General features: G+C 56.8%; 6 protein-coding genes across 6 annotated transcripts; 2 read left to right on the top strand and 4 right to left on the bottom strand.

The window, feature by feature from the left end:
* Nucleotides 1–273: 273 nt before the first annotated feature.
* IWZ02DRAFT_444791 (uncharacterized protein) lies at nucleotides 274–4,843 on the bottom strand. The gene is made up of 2 exons (XM_066767125.1): nucleotides 4,240–4,843; nucleotides 274–3,968 (listed from the first exon to the last, which is right to left on the bottom strand). The coding sequence occupies exons 1-2, from the start codon at nucleotides 4,434–4,436 to the stop codon at nucleotides 758–760; spliced, it is 3,408 nt and encodes a 1,135-aa protein (XP_066625391.1). The 5' UTR covers nucleotides 4,437–4,843; the 3' UTR covers nucleotides 274–757.
* Nucleotides 4,844–5,468: 625 nt separating this feature from the next.
* IWZ02DRAFT_185986 (uncharacterized protein) lies at nucleotides 5,469–6,251 on the top strand. Its single transcript, XM_066762348.1, has one exon. The coding sequence runs from the start codon at nucleotides 5,639–5,641 to the stop codon at nucleotides 6,158–6,160; it is 522 nt and encodes a 173-aa protein (XP_066625390.1). The 5' UTR covers nucleotides 5,469–5,638; the 3' UTR covers nucleotides 6,161–6,251.
* Nucleotides 6,252–7,688, bottom strand: IWZ02DRAFT_185985 (uncharacterized protein). Its single transcript, XM_066762347.1, has 2 exons — nucleotides 7,527–7,688; nucleotides 6,252–7,473 (listed from the first exon to the last, which is right to left on the bottom strand). The coding sequence occupies exons 1-2, from the start codon at nucleotides 7,527–7,529 to the stop codon at nucleotides 6,343–6,345; spliced, it is 1,134 nt and encodes a 377-aa protein (XP_066625389.1). The 5' UTR covers nucleotides 7,530–7,688; the 3' UTR covers nucleotides 6,252–6,342.
* IWZ02DRAFT_497369 (docking domain of Afi1 for Arf3 in vesicle trafficking-domain-containing protein) lies at nucleotides 7,677–11,245 on the top strand. The gene is made up of 3 exons (XM_066770188.1): nucleotides 7,677–8,688; nucleotides 8,737–8,797; nucleotides 8,845–11,245. The coding sequence occupies exons 1-3, from the start codon at nucleotides 8,012–8,014 to the stop codon at nucleotides 10,795–10,797; spliced, it is 2,691 nt and encodes an 896-aa protein (XP_066625388.1). The 5' UTR covers nucleotides 7,677–8,011; the 3' UTR covers nucleotides 10,798–11,245.
* Nucleotides 11,246–13,002: 1,757 nt separating this feature from the next.
* IWZ02DRAFT_185927 (uncharacterized protein) lies at nucleotides 13,003–14,524 on the bottom strand. Its single transcript, XM_066762345.1, has one exon. The coding sequence runs from the start codon at nucleotides 14,236–14,238 to the stop codon at nucleotides 13,096–13,098; it is 1,143 nt and encodes a 380-aa protein (XP_066625387.1). The 5' UTR covers nucleotides 14,239–14,524; the 3' UTR covers nucleotides 13,003–13,095.
* A 507-nt stretch (nucleotides 14,525–15,031) lies between these two features.
* On the bottom strand, nucleotides 15,032–16,495 carry IWZ02DRAFT_488340 (ornithine decarboxylase; the record flags this gene model as incomplete). Its single annotated transcript, XM_066769458.1, has 3 exons — nucleotides 15,032–15,153; nucleotides 15,206–16,165; nucleotides 16,231–16,495. The coding sequence occupies 3 exons, from the start codon at nucleotides 16,493–16,495 to the stop codon at nucleotides 15,032–15,034; spliced, it is 1,347 nt and encodes a 448-aa protein (XP_066625386.1).
* Nucleotides 16,496–16,568: the final 73 nt, after the last annotated feature.

Below are 16,568 nucleotides of genomic sequence, written 5' to 3'. Positions count from 1 at the left end.
GTGTGTGCGGCAGAAAGGAATCAGACGTCCTCTACCTCAAGGTACCTACATAGGTAGGGAGCAGTCGTCCGCCGTCACAACTGCGCTTGGCGAGCTGTTGTCCTGTCCGTACCGAGCGAATTTCATTCCTGTTTTTGCACACACCCACTAAGGTATGCGCCCATCCGCTGTCTATAAGTACGACGTCGGGGCCGGGAAGGACGCATGAAGGGAGTACCTACCTATCTACCCGCGTAAGAGAGAAGACGAGTGAGTGAGTAAGTGAGTTACTGTGTGGGCACCCAGGACGTGTCATGATGATAGTGACGATGATGATTATGATGATGATGATGATGATGACGATGATGATGATGATGATGATCAGAGAGACCTCGAGATATAGCAACAACGGAAAGAGAGAGAGAGAGGAAAAAGCAAATGAAGAAGAAGAGAGAGCCAGATGAACCCGCCCGCCCGCCCCCTCCCAAGACAATTCTCCCTCGAACCTGCCTGTCTTCCTGCCTGCCTGCCTGCCTGCCTGCCTGCTTGCTCTATCATCCCCGTTGGCCATCCAATCCCCAAATCCTCCCTGCATCCATCCATCATCTCATTACATGTCCCTATGTGCTGCCGCCGCCGCCCCGCAGAGCGCGCAATCGCATCGCATCACCAGGCAAGCGTCATACATCATCATCATCTCCTTGATCGCGACGTTGTAAAAACAAGAGGTAGCCACCCACCCACCCGCGCAGCCTACCAGCCTATATGTAATAATCATTTACACGCGATCGCCCGCAAAATCCCAGACCTCGCAGTCATCCTCAAAGAAGCCCTCCTCGACATCCGGCGACGCCGCTCCATCGCCCGCGCCAGCCGCATCGTCCGCCGCATTGCGCCTGAGCCGGCGCCGCCGCGTCGTCACGACCACCTGCTCGACCTCCTCCTCGCCCTCGCGCAGCGCAAAGTCGCTGACCATGCCGCCCCCCGCCGCACCGCCGCCGACTGGCCGCCCTTCGCCGCCCATCTCAAGCGCGAGCAGGTCGTCCGCCAGGCCGTCGTCGACGTCGGACGCGTGCGACGACGGCAGCGATACCTTGAGCGCCGGAATCTCGGCGCCAAACACCCACGGTCCGGCGTCGTCGTAGTGGTGCAGTTCGGCGGCGGCCGTGAAGCTGGGTGGTTCGATGGGCACGCCCTCGCCGCCGTCTTCGGCTTGATGATGGTGGTGCTCGTTTGCTGCTGTGACGTTGTTGACGAAGAGGTCGATGCGGCGGTCCGTGTGGAAGGGTTGGTACGGCGTGTTGGTCTCGATTTCGGCCGTGGCCAGTGGGTGGACGACGAGCTTTCGGGACTGCTCGCGACGGACGAGGGGTGCGCGTGGTACCCAGTACGATTCCTGAGTCTTTTCGGTGCCAGGGAATGGTGCCGACTCTTCGCCTGGCCGGGAATTGATGTACGCCAATACCGACGGCGCGATTCTCGTGTCGCGAATGGTAGGCAGACTGTACTCAACGACCTTGTGCTTTGTAATGCGAGTCTGCGGTCTTCCATTCTTGCTGCGCACTTCCTCGAATCTGACCTTGTATATGGCCAAAAGGCCTCCGGCGACGAGCGCAATGCGCGGATCCCTATGCTTGTGGCTGTAGAGCCAACGGACCGAGCTCGAGCTGACACCATTGGCGAGGGATGGTAACTGGAGTTTGTTGTCGCCTGCATGCTTGAGATTGCTTGCAGCACCTCCAATCGATTTTCCAATCCCAGCAGCGACCGCCTTGCCTCCCTTTGCACCGGCCGCAGGTGTCATGGCGAAGCCGCTCAGACTGAAGCCAGAGCCTCCACTAGCGCTGCGGCTACGCACAGAGGTGAAGAAGGGTTTTGCTTTGCCCGTAATGTTTTGCGCGGCTGATCCGATGATGCCAGCCCCCTTGGCGCTGACATTCTCAGAGACAGTCTCAGCGGGCTTTGGAGGGTCCGGCTTGCGAGCTCTCCTTGGAGGCGGCCACTGGAAGGCTGATGCGGGCATGGGATACATGTGGACAGTTCCCTTGTCTGTGAGAATCGCAAGCCGTCTGGCGCTCGGTGCCGACCATGCTACGTCGATGATGTTAGCGACAGTCATGCGTGTAAACTTGGCCACCTGTCGGACATGAGACTGAGCGGATCGGTTCCCTCGAGTACTGCGCGAGCTCGTGTGGTGCATGCAGTTGAGATCCCAGACAAACTGGTTGTCGCCCTTTTTGCTAAACGTCATGAGCATGAGGCCGCTAGGCGAGAATGAGAGGAAGCTGCAGCCGAGAGGAGCAGCAAAGCTTGTCAGAGGCTGCAGCGCAGACCTATTTCGCGACGTCTCTGCATCTGCCAATTTCTGCAAGTCAAAAATCGACACCACCGAGGGCTCGTTCGCAGCCTGGACGGAGTTATGGTTGTGGCCATGCGTAGGGGGAAAGTAGGGTTGGCCTTGGCTATCGGTCTGAATAATCTCATTGGGGCCTTGGTCTAGGGTGGGCTTGTTCCAATAGTTTTTCCAGGCCTGCATCCCGGTGCTGGCTGCCCATTGCATGCCTTTCATGGCCTGCTGGGCCATCTCGCGGGAAGCATTTTTGAAGAAGCCATCTTCTGGAGCATCCACCTGGCAGTTTGGAGACGGCGGTGGAGGAGGCGCATGAGTAGTAATCCCAGGCGGCTTTGGGTAGGTTGGCGACAGCAAAGGAGTGCTATTCAACGAATAGAGATTCGATGAGGCCGGAGGAACAACGGCGATCCAACGCTCGCTCAAGGAAAAGAGCGGATATCCGTACTGAGTCGGGCTCTCGACTTCAAGGCTGTTGATTTCGGTCGAACTTGACGTGCTTGATACAGGTGTGTGGTCGCGAATCTGTACGGTGGTCCAAACCTTGCCAATGCATCGGAAGGCTTCAGGCTGGGCTTCGTCCTTCTTGGGAGTGAACAAGAAGACTTCCCCGCTGCAGCCAGACGCCACGACGACGAATTTTCCATTCGCGTCGATGCGGAGGTCTCCCGAGGGCGGTGGTGGGCGGAACATGGGGCTTTGCAGAGAACTTGAGCAGGGTACGGGCGGCACTCGGTAAAGGGTGGCGATGTGCTGGCCTTTTTTCAGAGACCAAACTTCTACCGTGGTTTGGTAGTGTGTCACATCAGCAATCAAGGTATCTCCCGCGACCGAGGCAGGCCGGGTTGGAGGACTGGACGAGCCATCATTCTCATCAGTGCCACCCCCGGAAGAAGAGCCACTCGAGTGACGGGCATCCTTGATACCATCCACCACTGGTCCGTGAACGATGAGAGCCACCAAGGGACGATCTTCAGCGCAAGGATCTGAGCCGCGACCCCAAGGGAGGACCTTTGCGCCGATGACTGATCCTCTGAGTCCCTCGACCCTTCCCAACACGTTCATGTGTTGTGCTCCAACATCAAAGACGTCCAGACCTCCCTCGTATCCAACCAGGAGAGCATTCTGTCCAACGCGCAGAGACGGCTTGTCTCCTGCGGCGTCCAAAGAGTCGAAACCGCAAAAGTAGCCATTGCTGCCCGGCGCCAGTTCGCTTTGCGGCGCATCCAATCCAAAATCAATGTCTGGGAGGCCATAGTAGTGCGACTGCGGCTGATGGGGCAGCGGCGGTTGTTGATTGTGATGAGAGAACATGGAGGCGCGTCGGTCCCGCGGCGGGGATTGCTGCGGAGATCCCTGTAACCTGCCGCCAAAGCTTGGGTAGTGATTGGGGTGACTCATGGGGCGTCCGCCAAGGCTGGGTGGGGAGTTGGAGATGCCAAAGTTTTGACCCGGAGAGCCGCTCACGCTGCGCCCATTGGAATGAGGAGGTTGGCCGGCGAAGAATGGAAGAGACTTTGTCCACTCGCTGGTGTAGTGAGCGGCGGTTGTCGTCGTGGTTCCAAAGGCTTGGAGGATGGGGGACGTGGCCGGATTGGGGGATGCTGGGTAGCGAACAATATTCTGAGGTGATTTCGTTCTGGTAGTAGTGTAAGTGACGTGTATGGAGCATGGGCATGGGGCTGTGAAGATTGTGGAAAGGGTGAATGTTAGGAATGGCGATCTTGCACGTTCAGCCACGCGCTTGTCCGGTCGTTTGGAGGCGCCAACGGCCCCTGACCTAGCAGCTTGATCATGGCAAACACAAACAACATGCAAAGGGGTGGCATTACGAAGAGGTCAAAGAATCAAGACTGCAAACAGGACTGTTCTGGAGCATGCCGCCATTGGGCGCCAGGGCGAAGACTCACTGTCTGGGGTATATTCGCGTGACTCTCTCCCCATAGCGATCTTTTCGCCCAAATTCATACTTGGATATGTTCCGCCCGCGCACCTGCAAGTTGTTGTCCACAGCTCTTGACCGGTTCCGCTGATGCTGGTACAGGTATCCGATGCTTATAGGAGGGGGGTTCGTCAGGGCAGCCGCGTTCTCAGGCGATGAGGGCATGAAATGGGCTTGGAAAGACGGAGACGAGAAGGGGGCTGGAGGGGTGCCGAGATGAAGTGATGGAGCAGCGTCGGCACAAGGTGGGCGAAGGGTGAGAGGGAGGTGGTTCCGGTTGGACGCGGGGTGGACGTGGCGGAGAAGACGTCACAGCGGTAAGACCAGACAGAGAGGTCACTCGGCCCGTGATGGGAGCGTGTGTCGCTTGCCGCGCGTGCCGAAGGGCTACCTATGGCGGCAGGTGGACAGCGAGTGTCTCTCAGGCGTCCGGTGGTGATGGATAGGTAAGGTAGGTTGCGATAGGGCGTCAGGTCGCGGGGCAGCAAGAGGGAGGGAGGGAGGGAGGGAAGGATGGAGGGAAGGAGGGTGGGTCGCAGGCGATTGGGAGAGGCTGGAGAGAATCGGACGGCGTCTGTTGGAGGAGACGGGGAGGCTATCGTCGGGGCATAGGAGAGCAGTGCAAAGTGTTGGGCGCGGTGCAGATGTTGTTGAGAGGAAGTACCTCTGATGGCCGGAAGAGGAGAGAGAGTTGATAGGCAATGGACTGGAGCTGGTGGTCGCTGAGTCCCAGTCCCAGTCCCAGTCGGCTGCGGTGCGCCGACGCGCGGGGGAGGCGCTGCAAGATGCCCCGCGGCAGCAGAAGTCCAGGCCGGTCACTTGTCCGCTTTCGTCGCCCCCACCACGCATCCGCCGCGCAAAGCCACAGGGGCCGCCGTCCGCGGCCACGACTTCAATTCCTCACGCCCCCCCCCCCCCCCCCCCACGTGAGCTTATCGCTCGCTGCCAGAGCTTCATCATCATCATCATCATCATCATCATCATCTTCTTCTTCTTCTTCTTCTTCTTCTTCTTCTTCGACTGACTGAATCTCGCCGTCACGCGCCCCCTCACCGCCACCCCGCCGCCACTCTCCACTGTTCGTTGTTGTTGTTCGCTCCCTTTGCCAAAGGATGACCCCTGGGCATGCCTCGACTCCCGCCTGACTGCTCCAGCGCCGTGACCACCTCCTCCTCACGCAAGGGCTGCCTGAGGTGCTCATGACGACTGTTTACTTTGTTCTTGCTCAGCCCGCCCGCCAGCACGCAAGCTGCACCACCTCGCGCCATCTGTCCCGTCATTTCCAGCGACCTCTCTTCACACGACGCGTCCGTTTCAGGAACCATTCGGTCTGACAGCCGTCATTCAAGTCGTGGCCATTCTACGCCATGCTGCCTTTCTATTCCTGGACCGGGCCTTCCGTCCCGCGTGGATCCAGTCAATGGCTGAGCCCTGTCCCGTGCCGCCAATGTTTGGTCGTGGCCTCGACAAGCAGAGCTGCACGACAAACGACCAATAGGTATTTTGGCCGTGACAGAGTACATGTGACTGCCAGCTCTCCGAATCTTTTCCCAACCCAATGGCCAAAAGATTTCGCAAGTCACATCGGACCTGGGTCAAACGTACTCTTGTGCCTGTATGGTTTCACCGCAATCCTATCTCGTAACGAGAAACACGCGCCCAGTGCCGCTGATCTCATTCGATTTGGCAAATTGCACGAATCAAAACGCCGTCCGTGTGTCACTTGGAGTCTTTGGCTTCTGTTCGCTCATTTAGCCTGTCATGATGGTTTCTTGGTGGTGGTGGTGGTCGTTGTCGCTGTTGTTGCCTGCTGGGCATTGAAGCAAACAAGAATACCGTGGAAAAAACATCAAAGCTGCAGCGCAATATTACAAACTTTCGTTGGGTGACACTACTGAATACTCAAGCACAGAAGATGCTTGACGAACGCAGTGCTACATAGAATGTTACCTGAACCAGAACCCTATCATGCATTTCATGTCGAACAACACCGGCTCCCAACGTCATCCAATCCGAGTTGATCAGCTCCCTGTCCGAGTCGTCCACCATCAGATCGACCAAGCGCCAGAACTCAAGCCGCACCTTCGCCCTTGCCCGCAGCACCCCCACAAATGCTCCCCACGAACTCCCTATATCTGAACACCTCCCCGCGCACCAAGCCACCCTTGCCACCTTTGGCCAATGCTCTGCGACCTCTGAATCCTTCAACAACCCTTTCCACCTCCCTCGCGCTTAATCGTTCCGCCTCGCCTCCCTCGAGCCCTGACACACTGGCCAATGCCTCGGCCAACTCGGTCACATCTATCTGACCGTCATCGCCGTCATCAAAGGCCTCGAATGCCGCCATGAGCTCTTGCTCGCGGCTCATGGGTGCCAATAGACCGGCCAGCATGTTCAGGTAGGAGGCGAGGTTGAGGGATTGCGGGCTAGATGGAGGAAAGAAGGACGACAATAGAGCCGGAGTCGGGTCCAGGCCTACTTGCGACAGGGCTTCAGTGATTGCGGCGGGCGTGATGACGCCGGCATTGTTGGAATCGAGGACGGAGAAGGATTCGCGCATCGAGTGGAGGAGGGATGGGGGAAGGCGGGTCAGGGGGTCCGAGGTCGTGGTCGAGTTGGCGCGGGGCTTGCTGGAGGGTTTGGATGTGGTGTTGAAAAAGTCGATTGTAGCAGTCGTAGTGGGTGGCTGATTGTTGCGTCGAGCCATGGGTGGGGAAGAGGGTGCTTTGACAGTGCTGCCGCCGTCGGTGTTGACGGTTTGCGATGTCATGTTCCGCTGCAGAGGTGGTCGCGTGGGCGAGGCCGGCGGCGTGTTGTTTGTAGACTTGAACGCCGTGAAGAATGGACTGCTCGATACTGGGCCAGCTGGCGACTTTGGTTTTTCTGCAAGCACGGGTTCGGCGGCGTCTGGAGAGGCATTGGGAGCGGTAACGGGCTCCTCACTGTTGCTCCGTAAAGACGATGTCGAGCGACGGAAGGGGCTTTCTCTGTCCTTGGTGGGCGACAGTCGCGACGGAGTTACTGGACGGCTGGAATCGGCGGCGGGTTTTGTGGGAGAGGCTGGTGAGCTGCGCAGGGCCGAGGGCGAGTGTGGGTTCAAAGTAGATCCTGAGCGGCGAAAAGGCGAAGCACGCGAGCCATTCGAAGGGTTGAAAGAGAGACCGCCAGGCCTGAATGGGGTGCCTTGGCCTGGAGTTGGCGACTGTTTACTTGGATCAGAACAATGGAAGAAGGCGAGGGCGGGTGGACGCTTACCATGGTGGTGCAAAACGGAGGGCAGCAAGGCTAGGAAACAAGACGGGCGACGGAGGCAGTAAATGTTTGAAGCCAAGTGAGGGCCGAGGAGGCTGGTGTCCTGGCGATGTGTTGTGCGTGGTGGTGGTGGTGGTGGTGGTGGTTGTTGTCTTGGTCGGTGGAGCAACCACCCTGACCTCACATGCAAGCCGCCAGCCCGGCCATGGAGCTACCAAGTCCTTCAGGGTCGCGGGACAGCACCAAGGGGCCGCCGTCTCGCTCCACCAGTGCGCCAGCTTCCAACCCTCCAGTCTCATATAGCTCGCATCGTCATTGAATCTATCGTCCTCGCAGTCCATGCCTCTGTTGAAGCGCCCCGTTGCTGTCGCTGTCGCCGTCGACCCCGCGCTGCCCGTCGCCAACCCCACAGGGAACTCGCGAGCTCTGAGCACCAGCATCCCCTGCCCCTGCCAGGCACTGCCCATCCTCTGGTCCTCGCGGCAACCATGGCCTCAGTCGGAGTCCATGTCCAGCGTCCTGCGCTTCACTCCTCGTCCTCTGCATCCACAACCCACCGAAAACGCCCTCGCCAGTCGTCTGGCTCGCTGTCGAGCTTTCCTCCGCGCTCGCCCTCGGTCGTCTCGCGGCCCCCGCGCTCCCCCGTCCCGCCCCCGTTTAGAGACTCCAATTCACTGTTCTCCCCCAAAAAGTCCTACGGCTACAGCTCCGACGACGCGCGAATGCACCGCCCATTGCGCTCCCAGTATCCCCGCAACTCCCCCGATAACCATGTCGAGTACATCTTGGTCGCCAGTTTCGACATTGATCGGGGGAGTACCATGGAGCACCAGTACCCTGGGCCCATCAGCGGCGACGAGCACATGTTGGCGGACCTGATGTTGCCCGACCAGGCGCATATGCGCAGCCAGGACTGGACCGTGTTTTTCTTGCACAAAGACACCGAGGTCGAGGAGGAGGCCAAGGAAGAGCGGCGCGAGCAGAGAAGGCAACGGCGCGAGAGAAAGAGGCGCGCGCAAGAATCAGGGGTCGCCGAAAATCACGGCGAATCCGACCTTGACGACGACACAGATGACGAGTCGACAGACGACGAGGGTTTCGAGGGCCCTCCATTAATATACGTGCTGAACCTGGTCAACACCAAGCAGGATCAAACTGTGAGGAGGTGAGGGAGCTCGTCGCAAAGCTTGAGGCTGTTATTGACTGTGGACAGAGGCGCCGTCTGTAAGGCAATGGCGATTTGCACTCGACACAGCTTCCTGCACATATACAAGGTACTTGCAAATAAATGTCAAAATTGTTTCAAGCTAATCCATCTCAGCCAATACTGCTCCTGGCACTTGAAGAGTACTTCCGAGCACCCGTACCGGAGACACTCGCTTCGCTCTACGACTCTCTGAATGCCATGGACCTGTCACTCATGCCAAAGCTTTCCTTTCTCGAGCGCAACATACTTCAGGCCTCTACAGTGCCAGACATGTTTATCGAAAAATTTGAGCAAATGATAGCTCGGCGTCAGGCCGAAGACGCCGCTAACAAGTCTCGCCTTGCTCTCCAAGATGGCGAACCACAAGAATCGCCCATGGAGCAACATCAGCCCACGCGATACACCCTGCCAAGAGATACCCATGAATTCGAGAGCCGCGTTCTATACAACGGCATACCAGTCCCAATCAAGGTCCCCTCGGCCATCAGCCCCGAGACAGTGGGGGACTTTTCTCTTATAAAACTCATCCAAACATTTTCTACGCCTCACACAGCATCTCCGCAGCCCTTTACTCTCCACCCGCACCTTACCACGTCTGGCGCTTATACCCATCCCATCATCGTCCTCGTCAATGCTCTTCTCACACAAAAACGTATCGTCTTTCTCGGACACAACCGGCCCTCGGGCGAAGTCGCAGAGGCAGTGCTTGCCGCATGTGCCCTGGCATCCGGAGGGCTACTGCGAGGGTTCACTCGGCACGCCTTTCCGTATACCGATCTCACAAAGATTGACGATCTGATCAAAGTTCCGGGCTTCATTGCAGGGGTTACGAATCCCGCATTCGCACACAAGCCAGAATGGTGGGACCTCCTTTGCGATCTTCCATCCGGCCGGATGAAAATTTCACACAAAATCGAAGGCGCTGGGGTGACCGAGGGTCTTTTGTACTTTCAACAGCAACAGCAGTCCCATCTTCCCCCGCCAATTTCCAGCGCTCTTAAGCAGGGGCTCGAGGCAAACTTGAGCATGAACACTCCCAGCACAAGCAGCAAGGACACCAAGGATCAGGATCCAACCGGAGATACTCAATTCATGGAGTCTCTTCTCGCCGCCATTGCCAACCGCTTGGGCGAAGGTGCCATTCGATCTCGGTGGCGTGATTGGGTCTTGAAATTCACGCGGGTCGCTGCAGTTTTTGAGGAGACTGTCTATGGAGCATCAGCCCTGCACATTGGTGCCACGACCTCGACCCTCTCTCCGACCTCCTCTCCCGCTGCCGAAATTGAGCGAAATGCGGGTGGAACCTTCTTTCCCCTTCTCGACCAAAGTGTCAAAGGTCACGGCTATGTCTGGGGGACCGAGGCCGAGAGGATGAAGGAATTGGCCGCGAACGTCCACCGCGTTGAAGGATGGCGCAACACGCGGTCTTACTACTCGTATGTGCAAGACTTGGCCCGAATCTGGGAACGCCAGCCAATACGCAACCTCGACCTGCTCTGGCTGCACGACCAGTTGCGCGCGACTCGAGTGAGTCACGATCAAAGCGCCAGCATCTACCTCGCCCTGGCGCGTTCAGTCGAGGACGCTGCCAAACCCACGCCAGAGGAGGCGCGCATGCTCGCCAGAGCGACGGCCAACGGCGACTCTGGCGGCGGGCCTGGCTCTCCATCGACCATGGTGTCGCCGCGCAGCGCACCGCGCGGAGGCAACAACAATTCACAAACACCCAACGGAGGTAGCAACTCGCCAAACAGTCAGGCCGTCAACCGCATGATTGCGCAAGCCGGCTCGCAACGGCAATACGACACGATTCTGCAGCTGCTCAGCGTGACTCCCGAGAGCAACTCGGGGCTTTTCTACCTCTCGCTCGGCCTCTTCCACCCCCGCGCCGACGTTCGCAATGCCGTCGTCGCCTTGCTCGACAAGGTCATGGAGCACCCGGCCGGTCGCCACTTTTGGGCTGGCCTTGGTCGCTTTGCGAAGTTGGCCTTTTTCCGTATCAAGAGAGAGGAGGTGGGCGGATTGGGATCGATCGGTGCGGGGGCAGCTTCGAGTGGGGAGTGGTAGAGCACGGATCACTGCCGGTAATGTATGGCTGATTTTAGAGGAGGGCAGAAATGCGCGATTGGAGGTGAGGGTGGACGAGTGAGCGAGTGACTGATACCCGTTTGGCTTGGCTGGCTTTTGGTTTTCTCTCTTCTTTTCATCATGAGGTTGGGCAGTTGGCCCTGAGCTGCGCGTCGCCATGTTTGTACAATGGGGCTTATCTGTATAATAGAGCGCTGTATCGCATGTGCAGTCTGTGTGTTGGCTGCAGTGGAGGACAGCAGCTCTCGCAGCAGTCAGTAGGCATGGCACTTCGAATCTCCTGACTCTCTTCTTCTTCTTCTTCTTCTTCTTCACCTTTGCTGCTCGGGACAGTGCGTGTGCCTCAGTGATGCGCAGCTTTTCTTGGAGAGAAGGTCAGCATCACATAGTTGATGCTAGCAAGCAGAGAAAGACATGAAAACACAGCACCAACTGCCCGTCCCCGAAGCTCCACACATTTCACTGCAACATCTAATCTCAATCAGATACAGGCAATCACAATTTGAGCGGCAGCACTGCAGCAGCAGCAGCAGCAGCAAAGAAGCCCCAGACACCTCAGGATCGCCCTAAGAGCCGTCCAGCCGCGCTGCCGCAATACCGCCCGTCAGGATTCGACTATCTGTCCCGCCCCCCGCCCGCCATCACACTACCTTACCTACCTTACTCTACCTGCCAGCAAGTCTTGCAACAGCTCGCAGTAGCGGTAGTGGTAGCGGTAGCAGTAGGTAGTAGTAGCTCTTTGCATTACTCCCTGCACCTCGGATTTCCCGTGCCTAGCTACCTATGTACCTAGGTACATGCCCGCGTCTTCGTCGTATGTACATGTACATACCTCATAGGCGCCATGCCATGTGCCTGCCTCTCGTTCACCGCTTCTGTAGCTGCTGCTGCTGCGGCGGCGTCCTGGTTTCTTTTCTCGCTGAGCTACCTACCTACCTACCTTACCTTGCCGTCGATGCCGTACCTACCTAGGTAGCGTCCGAGCATCCCTTGCCCAGATAGGCAGTCAGTTGCTTGGACAGCCAGACGGCGGCGGCGACCTCGACAAATCCAGCAACTTCACGCGTGGACGTCGGGTCCGGCTGCTTGCTTGCTTGCTTGGACTCGCCCGGCGGAGCTAATTTGTGATCAAAGGCATGGGGTGCCGCTTCTAGTAGCGAAGCCGTTCTCTGTGGCCAGTTCGCCAACGTTGTTCTTCGACTCGTGTGAGGGATACGGGACTGACTGATTGACTGAGTGCTTGGCTAGGTACACAGGTAGGGTTCCTTCTTCGGCCGATGATTTGAGTGGGTATATCTGTGTGGATTTGAGCTCCCGTGTGGCTGAGCAACACTTACTTCTCACAGCGTGGACTTGGTTTGTTCGGAGATGGGAGTGATTGACGTCACAGTGATCCTTTCGACTATTTTTTTCCGGTTGTGGAGAGCGAGAGTGTCTTTGGCATTTCGCGAGCTGCGCTGCTTCTGATCAAAGTCAGCATGAGGCAGGTGATGGATACGCCGCGTGGTTTTGCCCGGTCCTACATGGAGGGCTTGTCAATTAATAGTCGATGTTAGTCTATTACCCAGGTCTTTGACCGGGCACATGATACTCGCAAGTGAGGGGCGCATAGCTCCAAGCGCTAAACAGCAATAAGACCTCAAGTCCCGCGGAAAAGCGTGTCCCAAGATTTCGTGCCATCCAAGAGAGGATGTGATGAGCTGCTCGCACAAACAACCGATGTTCGTCGTTCACCCGTGAACGACCGGCGGCATCCATCAGTGCTGTTCTGAGTACAGTCAAGTAGGAATGTCAGGGAATCGTAAACTTGATTCAAGGGCTGTGTTAGTCCGGAAGATAATTCGCCAGTCGCGTCAGGTGATTCTAGTGCGGCTTTATACAGAGTTCCCGCATGTTTATTGCAACGAAATGTCGCTTTCTCAATCTTCAGAGGCTTACTCCTCAATTGCCACAAATTTTTTTGTTTTTTATTTTCTGATTTTTCATTTTGTTGGAGTGCGACGGTTGACTTCAATTCGAACGTGGGTTGGGAAAGAGGACGCTGTGGATGCGCGCGTGGAAAACATTTGGTTGATCTCTGCTGCTCATTGAAGACTAACTACGGCCGGCGATGTTGACCTCGAAGTTGATTCGGGATATCGTAAACATTGAAAAGTCGTTGAAACTTTTGCTGGCCGCTGGGTATATCTGTTGAACTCTCGTTCGTGCCTCTCATCAACCCCCAAAACTCCTTTTTTGGCCGCTTTTTGGACACCTTTTTGAACCCGGATAGATGATCTACTGCGAAAGGTCCTCGCCCCAGACCTGCTTTGCGATTTCGACCTCGAGGCGGATCTTGGCCCATTGGTCCTCCTCGGAGAGCATGTTGCCCTCCATGGTGGAGCTGAAGCCGCACTGGTGGCTCAGGCAGAGCTGGTCAAGGCCGCGGGGGCAGTACTTGGCAGCTTCGTTGAGACGTTTGATAATGGTCTCCTTGTCATCGGGCTGGGCGGTCTTTGACGACATGACGCCCAGAACGACGACCTTGTTCTCTGGCAGGAAGCGGAGGGGCGAAAAGTCGCCTGAGCGGGCATCGTCATACTCCAGGAAGTAAGCGTCGACGTTCAGGTCTTTGAAGAGGACCTCGGCAACGGGCTCGTAACCACCCGAAGCGAACCACTGGGATTGGTAGTTGCCACGGCACAGGTGAATGCCAATTGTCATGTCCGCGGGGCGCTTGGAGATGGCGGCGTTTATCAGCTCAGCGTACTTCTTAGGAAGAGCATTCACGTCCTCGTTGCGCTGAGCAGCCTGCTCCCTCATCTGGGGGTCGCAGAGGTAGGCCAAGTTGGTGTCGTCAAGCTGAACGAAGCGGCAGCCGGCCTTGTACAGGTCATCGAGCTCCTGCTGGTAAACCCGGGCAAGATCGTCGAAAAAGACGTCCAAGTCCGGGTACGAGTCGATGTCGATGGAGGCACGGCCACCGCGGAAGTGGACCATGGTGGGGGAGGGGATGGCGACCTTGGTCGTGGCTCCGGCAGGCTGGTTCTTTGCAATGGCCTGCTCGAGGAACTTGAAGTCGGCGACCTGGACAGGCTTGGAGTGGCCCAGCTTGCCAGTGACGCTGAGGGAGGGAGGTCCCTTCATGCCCCTCTTGATCTCATCGCTGCTCTTGATGTGGCCCTTGACGGTGACGCCGTCCAGCTGTTGAAGAAAGTCCAAGTGGAAGTAAGCCCTGCGAAACTCGCCATCGGTGATCGACCGCAGACCGTTTTGGATTTGCTTTGACACGACATCCTCAATCCACTGGTCCTCGACCTGGCTAAGCTCTTCTGCGGTGGTCTCCTTGTCGGCGAATTTCTGACGCGCCTCCAGAACGGGCTTAGGCCGCAACCATGACCCGACGTGGTCAGCTCTGTATACGCCTGTGGGGAGAACCATGATTGAATTGACAACGATGTTGGTGCAGAATGAAGGCCATTTTTCATTGGGAGAACGGCTTTTTCAATTTAAACAAGATACAGCCCCACACTCAACAGCGGCAAGACGGAAGACTGGAGCACGGCAAATGCGAAAAGTGACACTGCCGAACTTTCTGATGGCGGTGTCTGCTTACTAAGGGACGACGAGCGAGTCATTTCTTGGACCACGCCAAACACCATAACATCTCCATCTTCGCAACACTACCTGTCGTGCTCGTCACCGGCTCGACAATCCGCTGGACCGCTGGGCACCGATTCCTGCGAACGGTTTTGGACTGCGAGTCTCGGTACAAGGAGAACCTCGCTTGCCCGCAAGATGAACAAGCGCGGTCCGAAAGCGGAGGCACTTCCTCAAGGTCCCGGACGGACTGTCAGCATTTCCCCTCATTGATCACCACGGAGACGTTCTGAGGCTTCCTCTGTGCTCCAGCGCAAGGATCCGTTGACAGTCTCCCACGAAAGCACGCGCGGCTGGGCATCAACTCGTCATCGTCCTCTTGTCCGCATGGCAGCGTCCTTGTGCAAGATGCGATGCTTAATCAAGATTTCAACATGTTTGTCTGCCTCCAAGAGAATGTTCGGGCTTCATATTTGAAAATGGAAGAGGATGATGATATTCTTTACCTTGTCTGGTCCAAAACTCCAATGACGCCTATCCTTTTTATAACGCCGACTTTTCCGTCCTAGAGACCAGCCAGCATCCTTGTTTGTCAACCAATGCCTTGAGAAAGACACGCGGTCCCGGGAATGCGCTATGACGAGGAAGCGTCAAAGTCGTTCAACAGTGCTGGTACCACAGGCTCGGAGCACACAAAGCAGACATCGCGATGCGCCGCAAAGCCGTTGAATCCGGAAGCAGTGCTCGTTGTGTATGCTAGACCGTTGTCAGCATCAATAATCGCTCAGAGTATGTTGCAAAGACCAACCTCCCATGTCGCGGTAAAAGAGCCAGTCGCCGACTTGAATGTCACCAGGGAGCTTGCACGTGGGGTTTACGCAATCTACGCTGTCGCATGTTGGTCCCCAAATGCTATACTCCTGCAGAGGAGCCGACTCGACCCTCCTTCTGTCTTCCAGAATCGTGCGATTCGCTCTCCGAAACACTCTTGGGACTGCTGGTACTTCGCAGAGCGAGTTGTAATGGCTTCCGTAGGTGCCATCGTTGATGTAAAGCATCGTCGGCTTGAGGTTGTTCGACTCTTCTCCATGCGGGTCCCCCCCCCGCTTCGCTATCACCGTGGCCGCAGCGGTGAACGCGCTGTTGACCATGTAGCGACCCGGCTCAGCAATGACGCGGACATCGCACGAAACGTAGTTTTCCAAGGCCGCGTTGATGATTCCAGCCGTCTCTGCGAATAGCGGGCCGGCGCTGAACCCGCCGCCAATGTCGAGCGTATGTATCCGGAACCCACACTGCTCAGCCTGGTGGAGGACCTTGCTCGCATCGCGAACCGCTCGAGTAAAAGCGGTGGGATCCTTGCCGCCGCTGCCCACATGGAAGCTTACTCCAACCACATCCAGCTCAAGCGCCTTTGCCAGCTTCAAAAGCTTTTCTGCTGCATCGACGCGAGCTCCGAATTTGGCACTAAGCTGGCATAGCGCGGAAGGATCGCATGCCACGATTCGGAGAAAAAGCTGCGCCTCGGGGAAAATCTGCTTGATTTTGTGCAGCTCTTCCGCGCTGTCGAACGTCATCTTTGAAACACCTTGTTCCCGCGCGTATTTGATGGCGGACATGATTTTGCAGGGGTTGGCAAAGATGATGCGAGACGGGTCGACTCCCATGGACAATATGGTACGAATCTCCGCAATCGAAGCGCAGTCAAAACCTGTTCCCAGTGCAGCAAGCAACCGAAGAACCACTGGATTTGGATTACACTTGACCGCTATTGGACAGATGCGAATGTCAACAACTCGAAAAGCTTCCGGAAACTTCGTGACGGGTACTCACCGTAGAAGGGTGTCACGCGCTCCAATTGTCTTTTCCATTCGCTGTGGAGGCGATGGATCTCCCCCAGGTCTGCAACGAAAAAGGCATCGTCTTCTCCAGGTCCGCTGGTTTCAAGGTTGATGCTCTGTATCCTTTTGTGCAGCGCCTCGAGAACCAACCGCTCTGCATTTTGTGGCTGACGCTTGGCCACCCGCTGGTTGCAAATACCTTGGCGTTCGAAAAAGATTCTCTCAGAGAACGGCAGAGTAGCAACTCCTGGAGCCATGGATTATGGAACAGTTGAAGTGCTAAGAGAAGCTCTACGACAGTCTGGAAATGTCTGGCAACGATATAAAAGT

Source organism: Phyllosticta citriasiana, assembly GCF_038021145.1.
Source record: "Phyllosticta citriasiana strain CBS 120426 chromosome Unknown IWZ02scaffold_3, whole genome shotgun sequence".
In the NCBI taxonomy this organism is placed as follows: domain Eukaryota; kingdom Fungi; phylum Ascomycota; class Dothideomycetes; order Botryosphaeriales; family Phyllostictaceae; genus Phyllosticta; species Phyllosticta citriasiana.
This window is presented reverse-complemented; position numbering and strand designations above follow the sequence as displayed.

Bases quoted from the DNA above. Each gene is read 5' to 3' on its own strand.
- IWZ02DRAFT_185986 (XM_066762348.1), top strand. From the start codon at position 5,639: ATGCTGCCTTTCTATTCCTGGACCGGGCCTTCCGTCCCGCGTGGATCC.
- IWZ02DRAFT_185927 (XM_066762345.1), bottom strand. From the start codon at position 14,238: ATGGTTCTCCCCACAGGCGTATACAGAGCTGACCACGTCGGGTCATGG.
- IWZ02DRAFT_444791 (XM_066767125.1), bottom strand. From the start codon at position 4,436: ATGCCCTCATCGCCTGAGAACGCGGCTGCCCTGACGAACCCCCCTCCT. The intron at 3,969-4,239 runs GTGAGTCTTCGC...CACTACTACCAG, and splicing joins ACGCGAATATACCCCAGACA to AACGAAATCACCTCAGAATA.
- IWZ02DRAFT_497369 (XM_066770188.1), top strand. From the start codon at position 8,012: ATGGCCTCAGTCGGAGTCCATGTCCAGCGTCCTGCGCTTCACTCCTCG. The intron at 8,689-8,736 runs GTGAGGGAGCTC...GACTGTGGACAG, and splicing joins CAGGATCAAACTGTGAGGAG to AGGCGCCGTCTGTAAGGCAA. The intron at 8,798-8,844 runs GTACTTGCAAAT...AATCCATCTCAG, and splicing joins GCTTCCTGCACATATACAAG to CCAATACTGCTCCTGGCACT.